The following is a 13983-nucleotide window of genomic DNA, read 5'->3' as shown; positions in this document are numbered from 1 at the left end:
AGTAAGCTGTGAGGAGCACACAAAGAGTCTGCAAAGGGATATAGATAGACTAAGTGAGTGGGCAGTAAGGTGGCAGATGGAGTATAATGTAGGGAAATGTGAGGTTATTCACTTTGGTAGGAAGAATAGAAAAACAGAATATTTTGTAAATGGTGAGAAACTTTCAAATGTTGGTGTTCAGAGAGATTTGGGTGTCCTTGTGCAAGAAACACAGAAAGCCAGCATGCAGGTACAGCAAGCAATAAGGAAAGCAAATGGCATGTTGGCCTTTATTGCAAGGGGGTTGGAGTATAAGAGTAAGGAAGTCTTGCTCCAATTGTACAGGGCCTTGGTGAGACCACACCTGGAGTACGGTGCACAGTTTTGGTCTCCTTATCTAAGGAAGGATATACTTGCCTTGGAGGCAGTGCAACGAAGGTTCATTAGTTTGATTCCTGGGATGAGAGGGCTGTCCAATGATGAGAGATTGTGTAGAATGGGCCTATACTCTCTGGAGTTTAGAAGAATGAGAAGTGATTTCACTGAAACATACAAGATTCTGAAAGGGACTGACAGGGTAGATGCTGAGAGGTAGTTTACCATGGCTGGAGTGTCTAGAACTAGGGGCATAGTCTCAGGATAAGGGGTAGGCCATTTAAGACTGAGATGAGGAGGAATTTCTTCACTCAGAGGGTTGTGAATCTTTGGAATTCTCTGCGCCAGAGGGCTGTGCATGCGGTCTTTGAGTATATTCAAGGCTGAGTTAGATAGATTTTTGGACTCTAGAGGAATCAAGGGATATGGAGATCGGGCGGGAAAGTGGAGCTGAGGTCGACGATCAGCCACGATCTTATCGAATGGTAGAGCAGACTCGAGGGGCCGTATGGCCTACTCCTGCTCTTATTTTCTTATGTTCATACATGATGAAACATTTTATGAAGTATGTCATGTAGGTTTTAAGTTAAACATTTCAGCTATCAAATATCTTTCAAAATGTCATTTAACTATGCTGAAAAAATTGACACCTTGGTTCAATCTCTAGTTTGTGGTTGACTCAATTTCAGCCACAAAAGTGGCACTACAATTGGCCTCAGCTTCTCAGGGCTCAGGGCAGGAAAACAACCGCAAAATGAATTAACTATTGTCCCAGATGCAGAGATTCTTGTTGAAATTGCATGTGTGTACATTGATTCAGTAAAGACACGATCTGTGTGGCTGCAATTTTTATCTCGCGCCCACTATAGCTGAATAGCCTGTCAGCACTTAGTGGCTGCAGACAGTGCAGGAGCTCACACATGAGGAAAAATCATGTGAGGTGTTGGTGAGTTGACAACAACCAGTAGGAGTCAGTGCTTTCAGGAGAGAAGAGAAAATGGGGAAAAAATTGACACCTTTACCTCTCTTCTGCATGAAACTGAAAAGGTCATCCAAAAATTCTTTCCTTCTTACATCACTGTCTAGCTCATAGAGCTGTAAAAAAACACAATAATACTTTAAAATGGTAAATAGACAAGTTACTTCATGTTCGTGATCCAAGTCCTAGCGGGTTGAATAAAGATAGCCTCCAGCATGCATTTGGATATTTAAAAACACACAATTATACTCATTGTTCTCAACCAGCAGTCTCTTGAAAGACTTGTTGGTGAGCAACAGAAAGTAACATGCACATACACTGACTCAATTAAGAAAATGAAATTCTTCCACACATACCATGGATACTGATCTTTAGAAGCAATGATATTCACTTGGGTTGGTCAGTAAAATAGAACCATAAAATTTACAAGTCAGAATGTTATTCCACCACTGTGCCTTATATTGGTGCTTACTCAACTACAATTGTTCAATGTAATCCATATTTCTCTGCCCTTTTCTCACATTTTAAATTCTTCCTTTTCAAATACTTATCCAATTCAATCTTAAAAGTCTCTTCATCCATAGCCACTTGTGGTAAAGCATTCCACGTTCGAATAACTCTCCGAAAATAATTTCTTCTAACTTCCCACTTCATCCTTCTAGTGATGACCCTGAATCTATGGCCTCCATTTTACCTTCCAACCCTTTCCTGCCCGTAGGTGGGTGGGTGGGTGAGGGGGTAAAATATTGAAAATGGTGATATCGTCCCCAACCCACCGCATTCCCAGCCGCCGCAATATTAACGGCAGCGAATTAGGCCATCAATAAGCCTTCCCCTGAAGACAGGCGGAACCTACAAAAGTCAAAGCCTATACAAAAATGTCACAGCCTGATGACGTCAGCGACACCGCAACGTAATTTTCACTTGAAGGCAGTGGGAAGTCTGGCATTGTCTGCAGCCCGGCAGCAGAACTACAGCAGGAGGTGCTGACTGGCCAGAAGAGGCCAAAGTATGTCTGCAAATATTACTTCTCTTAGAATGCTTTGTGGGCCAGGAGGGGCATGACTGCTCCCTCCTAGGCCCCGCAAAGAGTCCTTGGGCCTCCCCAGCTCTGGCCTCCTCCCCAATCTCCAGGGAATCCCCAGCCCCGGCCTTCTGATCAAGCAGGAACCCCCCCCCTCCCCCGATCATCCACCTCCCACTGACTTTCGGGGACCATTCCCCATTGCGGCCTCCTGTCACCAAATTCTACCTCCTGCCCATCAGCCAAGTAGTGAATCTCACCAGGTCGGTTGGGACTCCGAGAACTTTTATTTAAATGAGTCCTTCGCTTCCCCGAACTGTCCGGGTGCACCACCCACTACCGGGGTGCAGACCCTTCCTGTGCCCACCCCCCCATAAAAATCAAGGCCGATGCCTCCTTAGTGCTCATTTGTTAACCAGTGAAAACAATCTTTCACTATTTATCCTCTCAAAACCTCTCAATTTTCAATACCTCTACTTAGATACCTCCTTAACCTTTCTGTTTCAGTGAAAAGGCCCAACTTTTGAGCTTTATAATTACAGTATAATCTCTCATTCTAGGTATCATTCAACTGATTTTTTGCTATCGTTTAGAAGGCTCAATATCCTTACACTGGGAGTGCCCAGAACTGCACATACTCCCAATCTACAAGCCTACTGTATAAATTCTACACCCTTCGATCTCTGTTCTTTCACTTCCTTTCAAGTTCTTTTTCCTCAAAATGTACCACTTCACAGTTCCCTGTAATGAACTGCATCTGCCAACTGACTTCCCACTCCGCTACAAAAACAACATACTGCAGATGCTGGAAATCTGAAATAAAAACAAAAAAATGCTGGAAATACTCAGCAGGTCAGACAGCATCTGTGGAGAGAGAAACAAAGTTAACGTTTCAGGTGGATGACTGTTAGATCCGTGTGTTAATGGAGACACGGAATGCAGGAGTTGATTTAACAAGTGTTTACTGAACAAAGTCTGGAGGTGAACTAACAACAAAAGACGCTACACAGGCTTATATACCCGAGTGGTCACTACTGGTACTACAGTATACAGGGGCTTCAAAAACATAGTTCCTCTTAAAAAGGTACATACACTACAATTTCTCCCCTTTTAGATAAATAGTACATAACATTTTAAGTAATCATTAAATAACATTTTTACAAGAACAATAATATACACATTTGCTGAATTTAATCAATTACAAATTCAGTCTCTCTGGAGGCTTCCTGATTCGGTCCGGATAACGCCTCGGTAGTGTAGTAGGTTCTTTTGGCAAGGTCGATTCGGCTTCAATGCTAGTGTCGGGTTTACCTGGTTCCAGTATCACCAGATCGGAGGTAGATACTATGGGTATCTCTGCTTCATCACTAGGCGTATAGAGTTGTGGTGTAGGTTGTCCTTTTTCGGATGACTATGATCTGGTCAGCATGGCGCCTTATTATGCTTTCTCCAATGTCCACGGTATACATCAGCGGTCCTAGTCGTGTGCAAATAGTTCCAGGCTGCCATTTCTCGGTACGGTAGTCCCGGGCCAAAACTGGTTGACCTATCTGGAAGGTTCTAGTTGGACTTTCATTCATGCTTTGAAATTGCCGGTTCTCTACGTCCCTTCTGACGTTTGGCTTGACCAAATCCAGCCGGCATCTTAGTCTTCTATTGAAAAACATCATGGCGGGGGTTTGGTTTGTAACCACGTGTTGCATTCCTGTACGCAAACAAGAAGTTATCTACCTTATGTTGTAGATTTATGCCTTCATTACCCATGGCCTTTATGGCCTTCTTGAAGGTCTGGACAAACCTTTCAGCCAATCCATTGGTAGCGGGATGGTATGGGGCGGACGTGTAGTGCTTAACCCCATTGTTTTTTTAAGAACTTCCTGAATTCTTCGGATACAAATTGCGGTCCATTATCAGAACAGATCTGTTCAGGCAGCCCATTCCTGGCAAATATGGTCCTTAATACTGTGATGGTTTTTTCCGTGGTGGTGGAGGACATCTTTATTACCTCCGGCCACTTGGAGTGTGCATCCACCGCGATTAAGAACATCGAGTCCATAAATGGACCAGCAAAGTCGATATGTACCCTTTGCCATGGAGATGAGGGCCACTCCCATGGATGTAGAGGGGCTTGTGGTGGGGCGTTTTGGACCTTCTGGCATCCTAGACAGCTCTTGGTTATTTCTTCGATGTCTCCATCGATACCTGGCCACCATACAAACGCCCTGGCTAAGTTCTTCATTTTCACTCCACCCAGATGCCCCTCGTGAAGCTCCTTTAGCACTTTATCCTGGAGTTTGGGTGGAATCGCCACTCTGGATCCACACATCAAGGTTCCTCGGCACACTGACAGCTGTTCTCTTCTTTGCGAGAATGCTGGCAACAGTGGTTCGCCATGTGCTGGCCATCCCTTCACCGTTAAATCGTAGACTCGTGAGAGTCGGGTCATTTCGCGTTTCCTTTTCAATGGTAGAATTTGTCACCGGTAGACATTCCACTATGGTCGAGTGGAATATCTCCACTGGGTCCACTGTAGGCGCCTCTTCCACCGTTGGCAACGGTAGGCGCGATAACCCGTCAGCATTTTGATCCTTTGTATTCTATGTCATATTGGTGTGCCCCTAGGAAAAGGGACCACCTCTGTAGCCTTTGCGCTGTCATAATGGGAACGCTCTTTTTAGGGTTGAATATGGAGACGAGGGGTTGATGGTCAGTCAACAAGGTAAACTTTTGTCCGTGTAGGTAATGGTTGAATTTCTTTACCCCCCACACCAGGCTGAGTGCCTCCCTGTCGATCTGGGCATAGTTATGCTCAGCTGAGTTCAAGGAGCGTGACGCAAAAGCTATCGGCCGCTCCGAGCCATCAGGGAATCTATGCGATAATACCGCTCCCACGCCGTAAGGGGATGCATCGCACGCCAGTCTGATTGGCAGCGATGGGTTGTAATGAGCCAACACTTCCCTGGACGTGATCAAGCCTTTGCATTTATGGAAGGCACGTTTACAGTCTTCGCTCCATTTCCAAACTACTCCCGTTTGTAGCAGTGCGTTAAGCGGGTGCAGAACCGTCGACAAGTTTGGTAAAAATTTATGATAGTAATTTACTAATCCCAGGAACGACCTTAATTGTGAGACATTTTCAGGCGCTGGGGCCTTTACGACTGCTTCAATTTTTTCAGGTGACTTATGCAACCCTTCTTCGTTAATGACATGGCCACAATATGATATTTGTTTCTGGAAAAATTCGCATTTGGGGCGATTTGCTCGTAGGCCCCGTTCTCAGCCTCGTGAGCACCTGCTCCAAGTTGGCAAGGTGCTCGTTGTCGTTTTCTCCTGTTACAAGGATGTCGTCTAGGTAACATTGAGTCCCCGGAATCCCTTGCAGGACTTGCTCCATAGCTCTTTGCCAGATAGCCGGAGCTGATGCCACTCCGAAAACCAGTCGATTGTACTGGTACAGGCCGTTGTGCGTGTTTATCGTGAGATATTTTTTTTTTTTTTTTTATATATAAAGAGGCCTCCTCAACCTCCATCTGTAGATATGCCTGTGCTAAGTCAATTTTGGTGAAACGTTTCCCTCCGGATAGTGAGGCGAAAATATCTTCTATCCTCGGAAGAGGATACTGTACCGTGTGAAGAACCGGGTTTACAGTCACCTTGAAGTCCCCACAGATGCGAACTTTTCTCTGTTCTTCAGATTTATTATTCAACGTTTTCTTCATGACCGGGACGATGGATGTTGCCCACTCGCTCCAATCTACCTTGGATAACACGCCTGCTTTTTCCAAATTCTCCAGCTCTGCCTCGACGGCTGGACGAATTGCGTATGGCACCGGCCTCGCCTTAAAAAACTTGGGAATTGCCGCATCTTCCACTTTTATTGAGGCGGTGGCGCCTTTCAGGGTTCCTAGTTCCTGTTGAAACACTTCTTTGGCGTTAGCCAAGATTTCTTTTAATCGTCCAGGTATGATGTCATCATCGTTTTTTTCCTTACTGGTCACCGTCAGTGCCTGAATGGAGTGCCAGTCTAAACGTATCTTTCTGATCCATTCACGTCCCAACAACGGCGGACCACCATCTTGCAGAACGTATAAATACAACTTCTGTATTTCCTTGCCGTTGTATACAACAGGCACCCTTATTTTCCCTCTGGGGTATACTTTCTGCCCCGTATATGTCTTCAAGACAATGGATGTGTCTTTCAAAGGTATATGCGGAAATAGCCGCTCGTAATCCAGTCGACTTATGACGGTCAGAGCTGATCCTGTATCTAGCTCCATTTTAACTGGGGACCCCGCTATCGTGAGGGTAACCCAAATGGTCTGGTAATCTTCTTTGGCAATTACATTATGTAATTTGAGACAGCTTAGTCTCTTGTTTCCGGAGTCGCTATCGCTCTTCTGGTCTTCGGAGCTACTGTCCGTCATCATTTGTACCTTTCTGTACTTTTCCTTATTGACCTTTTTACTGTCAGCGGATTTCTTTCCAGATCTGCATACACGTGCAATGTGTCCCATCTTTCCGCATTGCCTGCATGCTTTGTCCTTGAACCAGCAGTCCTTCTGGTCATGGGTGGATCTGCCGCAGCGATAACATCTCTCGAAACCCCGTGTCATTTCATGGGTGCCGAAGTCCTGTGGCTTTTGCTGTATCTCTGCAGCTCCTCTTGCTGCTGCTTCGTATGATACAGCCACACTGAAAGCCTTGTCCAGTGTCAAATCTTTCTCAGAAAGTAGTCTCTTCTGTGTTCCTTCGCTTAGGAGACCACAGACGAATTTGTCTCGTAGAGAATCTGCCAGTCCTGCCCCGAATTGGCAGTGCTTTGACAGCTTTCGTAATTTGGTGAGGTAATCAGCGTTACTTTCATTCTTGTGCTGATTCCTGAAGAATTTGAATCGTTCCGCTATCAGCAGCGGTGTTGGGTTTAAGTGCTCCTGTAAGGTATCAACAATCTCCTTAAAATTCTTGTCCATCGGTTTGGCTGGAGTGATCAAGTTTCGTAACAGCCCGTATGTCCTTGCGCCCATCAGATTTAGAAGTACCGATGCCTTTTTATCATCCGCTACTTCATTCGCCTTGCAATATGCCTCCACTCTTTCCACATATGTGGTCCAATCTTCTATATCACTATCGAAAGCAGTAATATTGCCAGTCTTCGGCATCTTGAAAATCTAAAATGGCGCTTCCCGCGCTTTTCTTTCTTCCCCGCCGAGTTAAGATGGCGCCTTCCGTGCTTTCCCGCCGCTGCTGCCAACGCTGTTCTCCGCGGTTCCCGTTGCGACCTGCAGTTTTTCGCAGTATTTCTATATATTCTTTTATATATCGCTTCAGTAGTTTCTCCGTTACTTGGAGAACCGTTCCCGTCGTGGAGCGGACCCTCTGGGACTTTCCCCTCCCTCTGCTCGGCCCGAACACCGACCTGCTTTGCAGCACCGGCCGCGCCCTGAGTGCTCCACCCTCTCTCTCTCCCCCTTTGATTCTGCTTCCCGACTCGCTGCCCGGCCCCGTTGCAGAGCCACCCGATCGAGCTCTAGCCCGCCGCAGCCCAGGAAGGATCAGTGCACTACCTGCCACCAGCCCGTTTAGCTGGGGAAACCACAGACTGGAGACCAAGCCTGGCCCTCGTTTTTGAGTTTCTTTGAGTTATTTTTTTTTTCTTGCTTCTGGCTTCGACCTTCGTCTTGAGGAATCGATCCCCTTGAGGTGCTGCCAAATTGCAGGTATGTTCGTTTCTAACTCGTCGCCACTGTTAGATCCGTGTGCTAATGGAGACACGGAATGCAGGAGTAGATTTAACAAGTGTTTACTGAACAAAGTCTGGAGGTGAACTAACAACACAAGACGCTACACAGGCTTATATACCCGAGTGGTCACTACTGGTACTACAGTATACAAGGGCTTCAAAAACATAGTTCCTCTTAAGGGTACATACACTACAGATGACTATCATCAGAACTGGAAAAAGTTAGATATGTAACAGATTTCAAGCAAGTAGAGAGGCAGGGAAAGGGGGGAGGAAAGAACTGAAGGGAAGTGCAGTGATAGGGTGCAAGGCGAGAGAGATTAAATGACAAAAGGGATGATGGTGCAGAGCAAAAGGGGATGGCAATGGAACAAGTAAAGAAACAAAAGATGGGTCTAGAGGAGGTGTAAATGGGAATAGCAGAATCATTACCAACAGTCGCTTTCTGAAAAAAATGGGGGCAGTGGTTATGATCCGAAATTGTTGAACTCAATGTTGAGCCTGGAAGGCTGTAAACTGCCTAAACGAAAGATGTGGTGCTGTTCCTCGAGCTTCACTGGAACAGTGTAGGAGGCCGAGGACAGAGAGGTCAGAGTGGGAGTGGGGCGGAGAATTAAAATGACAAGCGACCAGAAGCTCGGTGTCATGCTTGCGAACTGAACGGAGGTGTTCTGCAAAGCAATCACCCAATCTGCGTTTGGTCTCCCTAATGTAGAGGGGACCACATCGTGAGCAGTGAATACAGTATACTAAATTGAAAGTACAAGTAAATCACTTTCACCTGGAAGAAATGTTTGGGGCCTTGGACAGAGGGGGGGGGGGGGGGGGGGGGGGGAAGGAGGAGATAAAAGGGCAGGCATGCCATCTCCTGCGCTTGCACGTATAGGCGCAGTGCAAAGGGGAGGTGGTGATTGAAGAGTGGACCAGGGTGTCGCGGAGAGAATGCTGACCGGGGAGGGGAAGATGTGTTTGGTGGTGGCATCACGCTGGAGGTGGTGGAAAAGGTAGAGGATGATCTGTTGACTGTGGAGACTGGTGGGGTGGAAGGCGAGGACAAGGGGAACCCTATCGTGGTTCTAGGAGGGGGGGGGGGGGGGGGGTGGGTGGAAGGGTTGAGAGCAGAAGCCCAGGAAATGGGACGAACATGGTCGAGGACCCGGTCAACTACGGTGGAAGGGAATCCTCGGTTAAGGAAAAAGGAAGACATATTGGAAGCACTGGTATGGAAGGTGGCATCATCTGTACAGATGCGACAGAGATGGAGAAACTGGGAGAATGAAATAGATTTCTTACAGGATGGAAGGAAGTGTAAGCAAGGTAGCTGTGGGAGTCCGTGAACTTAGTGGATATTGGTCGATAGCCTATCCCCAGAAATGGAGATAGAGGAGTTGAGGAAGGGAAGAGTTAAGAGATGGACCATGTGAAAGCGAGGGAAGGGTGAAAATTGGAAGCAAAGTCGATTAAATTTTCCAGTTCGGGGCGAGAGCAGGAAACGGCACCGATACAGTCATCAATGTGCCAGAAAAAGGTGTGAGGTAGGGGCCTTGAATAGGACTGGAACATAGAACGTTCCACATATCCCACAAAAAAGGCAGGCATAGCTAGAACCCATATGGGATCCAACAGCAGCACCTTTTATTTAGAGGGAGTGAGTGGAATCAAAGGAGAAGTTGTTCAATGCGAGAACAAGATCAGCCAGGCGGAGGAGGGTGGAGGCTGGTGAGCCACCGTTCAAGAAAGAAGCGAAGGGCACTCAGGCCGTTCTGGTGGAGGATGGCGGTGTAGAGGGATTGGACATCCATGGTGAAAGGGAGATGGTTAGGGCCAGGAAACTGGAAACTGTTAAAAGTGGCGTCAGAAGAGTCGAGTATGTAGGTGGGAAGAGATCAAAACCCCTCGTAATTTTGAGCAACTCTGTGATCTCTTAACTTTCTTTGCTTTAATGAAAAAAGCCCCCATCTCTCTGGTGTCTCCTCATAACTAAAGCTGATCATCCCTGGTATCATCTTAGTAAACTTCTTCTGGTCTTGACATCCCTTCGAAAGTATGGCACCCAAAACTGGATACAGTATTCTAAACGTATCCTAATTAATAGTTTATATAGATTTAGCATTACCTATTTGGTTTGTACTCTGTGCCCCTATTTATTAAATCTAGCACCCTTCATGTTTGTTGCAGCTTTATCAACTTGTCCTCCCATTTTTAAAGATCTGTGTATCTAAACCCCAAGTTTCCCTGAACCTTCAAGTGTCTCTGCTACTCCACTCCTCTTAAGCTTTACCTTTTATTGTACATATCCTCCCAAAATGCATCACCTCACATTTCTCCACATTGTTTCATCGGATATCCATCTGCCTAATCTACTAACTTGTATCTTCTCTTCAAATCACTCAATGTCCTCTTCACAGTTAACCAAACTCCCTATTTTTGGGACATCTTTCGCGGGCTCTCTTTGCAGAGGCTGGTGTCGGGAGCAGTGAGACCGGAGACCCAGTGAACATTTAAACTCACTTTCGCGGGCTTTCTTTGCAGAGGCTGGTGTCGGGAGCAGTGAGACCGGAGACCCAGTGAGCATTTAAATTCACTTTCGCGGGCTTTCTTACCAATCTCGCAGACCGGCGGCGGCGATCCAGAGTCACGTCACAATTCAAAACGTGACGTGGGCAGGAGGGAGTAGCTGATTGGGTGAGTACGGCCAGGGAGTATTTATACTACTCTATAGTTTGACAGTTAAGGTTCATAGTTTATAAAGTTTAGAAGGTCTTAATTTTGTTGTGGTTACACTTTCTAGTGCTAGTAACCAAAGGCTTTTGAGTATATCATTTAATTGTAGTATAATTGATGGTATTGATTTGATTTAAGTTAATTTAAATTAATTGAAGGGTAAGTCATGGCAGGACAGCTCGACGCCGTGGTATGCTCCTCCTGCGCTATGTGGGAAATCAAGGACACTTCCCGTGTCTCTGACGACCGCGTGCGGGAAGTGTATCCAGCTGCAGCTACTGGCAGACCGCATTGCGGCGCTGGAGCTGCGAATGGATACATACTGGAGCATTCGCGATGCTGAGGACGTCATGGAAAGCACATTTAGGGAGTTGGTCACACCGCAGGTAAAGGCTGCACAGGCAGGAAGGGAATGGGTGACCGCCAGGCAGAGTAGTAGGCGCAGGGAAGTAGTGCAGGGGTCCTCTGTGGCCACCCCCCTCTCAAACAGATATACTGCTTTGGATATTGTTTGGGGGCGGGGGGGGGGGCTGGTGGAGATGGCTTATCGGGGGAAGACAGCAGCAGCCAGCTTCCTGGCACCGTGGGTGGTTCTGCCGCATAGGACAGGAGGAAAAAGAGTGGAAGTGCTATAGTAATAGGGGATTCTATTGTAAGGGGAATAGATAGGCGTTTCTGCAGCTGCAAACGAGACTCCAGGATGGTGTGTTGCCTCCCTGCTGCAAGGGTCAAGGATGTCTCGGAGCGGCTGCAGAGCATTCTGGAGGGGGAGGGCGAGAAGCAAGTTGTCGTGGTGCATATAGGAACCAACGATATAGGTAAAAACTGGGACGAGGTCCTAAAAGCTGAATATAGGGAGTTAGGAGGTAAATTAAAAAATAGGACCTCAAAGGTAGCAAGTGCCATGTGCTAGTCAGAGTAGAAATAGAAGGATATTTCAGATTAATACGTGGCTAGAGGAATGGTGCAAGGGGGAGGGATTCAAATTCCTGGGACATTGGAACCGGTTCTAGGGGAGGTGGGACCAGTACAAACTGGATAGTATGCACCTGGACAGGACCGGGACCGATGTCCTAGGGGGAAGTGTTTGCTAGTGCTGTTGGGGAGGGTTTAAACTAAAATGGCAGGGGGTTGGGAACCTGTGCAGGGAGACAGAGGAATGGGAAACAAAGATAGAAGCAAAAGACAGGAAGGAGCAAAGCAAAAGTGGCAGGCAGAGAAGTCAAGGGTTTAAATCAAAATGGCCACAGTAAATAATAGTTCTAAAAGTTCTAAGAGTGTTAAAAAAACAAGCCTGAAAGCTTTGTGTCTTAATGCGAGGAGCATTCGCAATAAGGTGGATGAATTAGCTGCGCAAATAGATGTAAATGGATATGATATCATTAGGATTACGGAAACATGGCTCCAGGGTGACCAAGGCTGGGAACTCGGAAAGACAGGCAAAAAGGAAAAGGAGGTGGGGTAGCATTGCTGGTTAAAGAGGAGATTAACACAATAGTAAGGAAGGATATTATCTCTGATGTGGAATCTGTATGGGTAGAGCTGAGAAATACCATGGGGCAGAAAACGTTAGTGGGAGTTGTATACAGACCCCCAAACAGTAATGCCGAGGTGGGGGATGGCATTAAACGGAAAATTAGAGACGCGTGCAATAAGGGCACAGCAGTCATCATGGGTGACTTTAATCTACATATAGATTGGGCTAACCAAATGTGGAGGAGGAATTCCTAGAGTGTATACGGGATGGTTTCCTGGACCAATATGTCGAGGAACCAACTAGAGATCAGGCCATCTTAGACTGGGTATTATGTAATGAGAAAGGATTAATTAGCAATCTTGTTGTGCGAGGCCCCTTGGGCAGAGCGATCATAATATGATCGAATTCTTCATTAAGATGGAGTGTGAAGTATTTGACTCAGAGACTAGGGTCCTGAATTTAAATAAAGGAAACTACGATGGTATGAGGTGCGAGTTGGGTAGGATGGATTGGGGAATGTTACTTAAAAGGGTTGACGGTGGATAGGCAATGGCAAACATTTAAAGATTGCATGGATGAACTACAGAATTTGTTCATCCCTGTTTGGCATAAAAATAAAACAAAAAAGGTGACTCAACAGTGGCTAACAAGGGAAATTAGGGGTAGCATAAGATCCAAGGAGAGGACATACAAATTGGCCAGAAAAAGCAGCAAACCTGAGGATTGGGAGCAGTTTAGGATTCAGCAAAGGAGGACAAAGGGATTAATTAAGAGAGCGAAAATAGAGTATGAGAGTAAGCTTTCAGGGAACATAAAAACTGATTGTAAAAGCTTCTATAGCTATGTGAAGAGAAAAATATTGGTGAAGTCAAGCGTAGGTCCCTTGCAGTCAGAATCAGGGAAATTTATAATGGGGAACAAAGAAATGGCAGACCAATTAAATACATACTTTGGTTCTGTCTTCACAAAGGAAGACACAAATAACCTCCCAGAGATGTCGGGGAATATAGGGTCTAATGAAAGGTAGGAACTGATAGAAATCAGTATTTGTAGGGAAATGGTGTTAGAGAAATTGACGGGATTGAAGGCCAATAAATCCCCAGGGCCTGATAATCTACATCCTAAGGTACTTAAGGAAGTGGCCCTAGAAATAGTAGATGCATTGCTGGTCATCTTCCAAAATTCGATAGACTCTGGAACAGTACCCATGGATTGGCGGGTAGCTATTGTTACCCCACTGTTCAAAAAAGGTGGTAGAGAGAAAACGGGGAATTACAGACCAGTAAGCCTGACATCAGTAGTGGGGAAAATGCTGGAGTCCATTATAAAAGATGTAATAGCAGAGCACTTGGAAAACAGTGACCGATCAGACAAAGTCAACATGGATTTACAAAAGGTAAACCGAGCTCGACTAATCTACTGGAATTTTTTGAGGATGTAACTGGTAAAATAGATAAGGGAGAACCAGTGGATGTGGTGTATTTGGACTTTCAAAAGGCTTTCGATAAGGTCCCGCATAAGATATTAGCATGTAAAGTTAAGGCACATGGGATTGGGGGCAAGGTATTGACTTGGATAGAGAACTGGTTGGCAGACAGAAAGCAAAGAGTTGGAATAAACGGCTCTTTTTCCGAGTGGCAGGCAGTGACTAGTGGGGTACCGCAGGGATTGGTCCTAGGACCCCA

General features: G+C 46.0%; 1 protein-coding gene across 2 annotated transcripts in view; it reads right to left on the bottom strand.

The window, feature by feature from the left end:
• arid3a (AT-rich interactive domain 3A) overlaps window positions 1-13983 on the bottom strand; it is an 80854-nt gene that overhangs the window by 33307 nt on the left and 33564 nt on the right. For both annotated transcript variants that reach the window (XM_086004815.1, XM_086004817.1), the window contains exon 2: window positions 1377-1449. In XM_086004815.1, coding sequence (XP_085860941.1) covers window positions 1377-1449 — 73 coding nt within the window. The remainder of the gene's footprint in view (window positions 1-1376; window positions 1450-13983) is intronic.

This window comes from Somniosus microcephalus, chromosome 13 (genome assembly GCF_052327205.1).
Source record: "Somniosus microcephalus isolate GS21.2 chromosome 13, FLI_Smic_1.0, whole genome shotgun sequence".
NCBI classification, from domain to species: Eukaryota; Metazoa; Chordata; class Chondrichthyes; order Squaliformes; family Somniosidae; genus Somniosus; species Somniosus microcephalus.
Note: the sequence above shows the minus strand (reverse complement) of the source record. Positions and strands in the feature narration are given on the sequence as shown.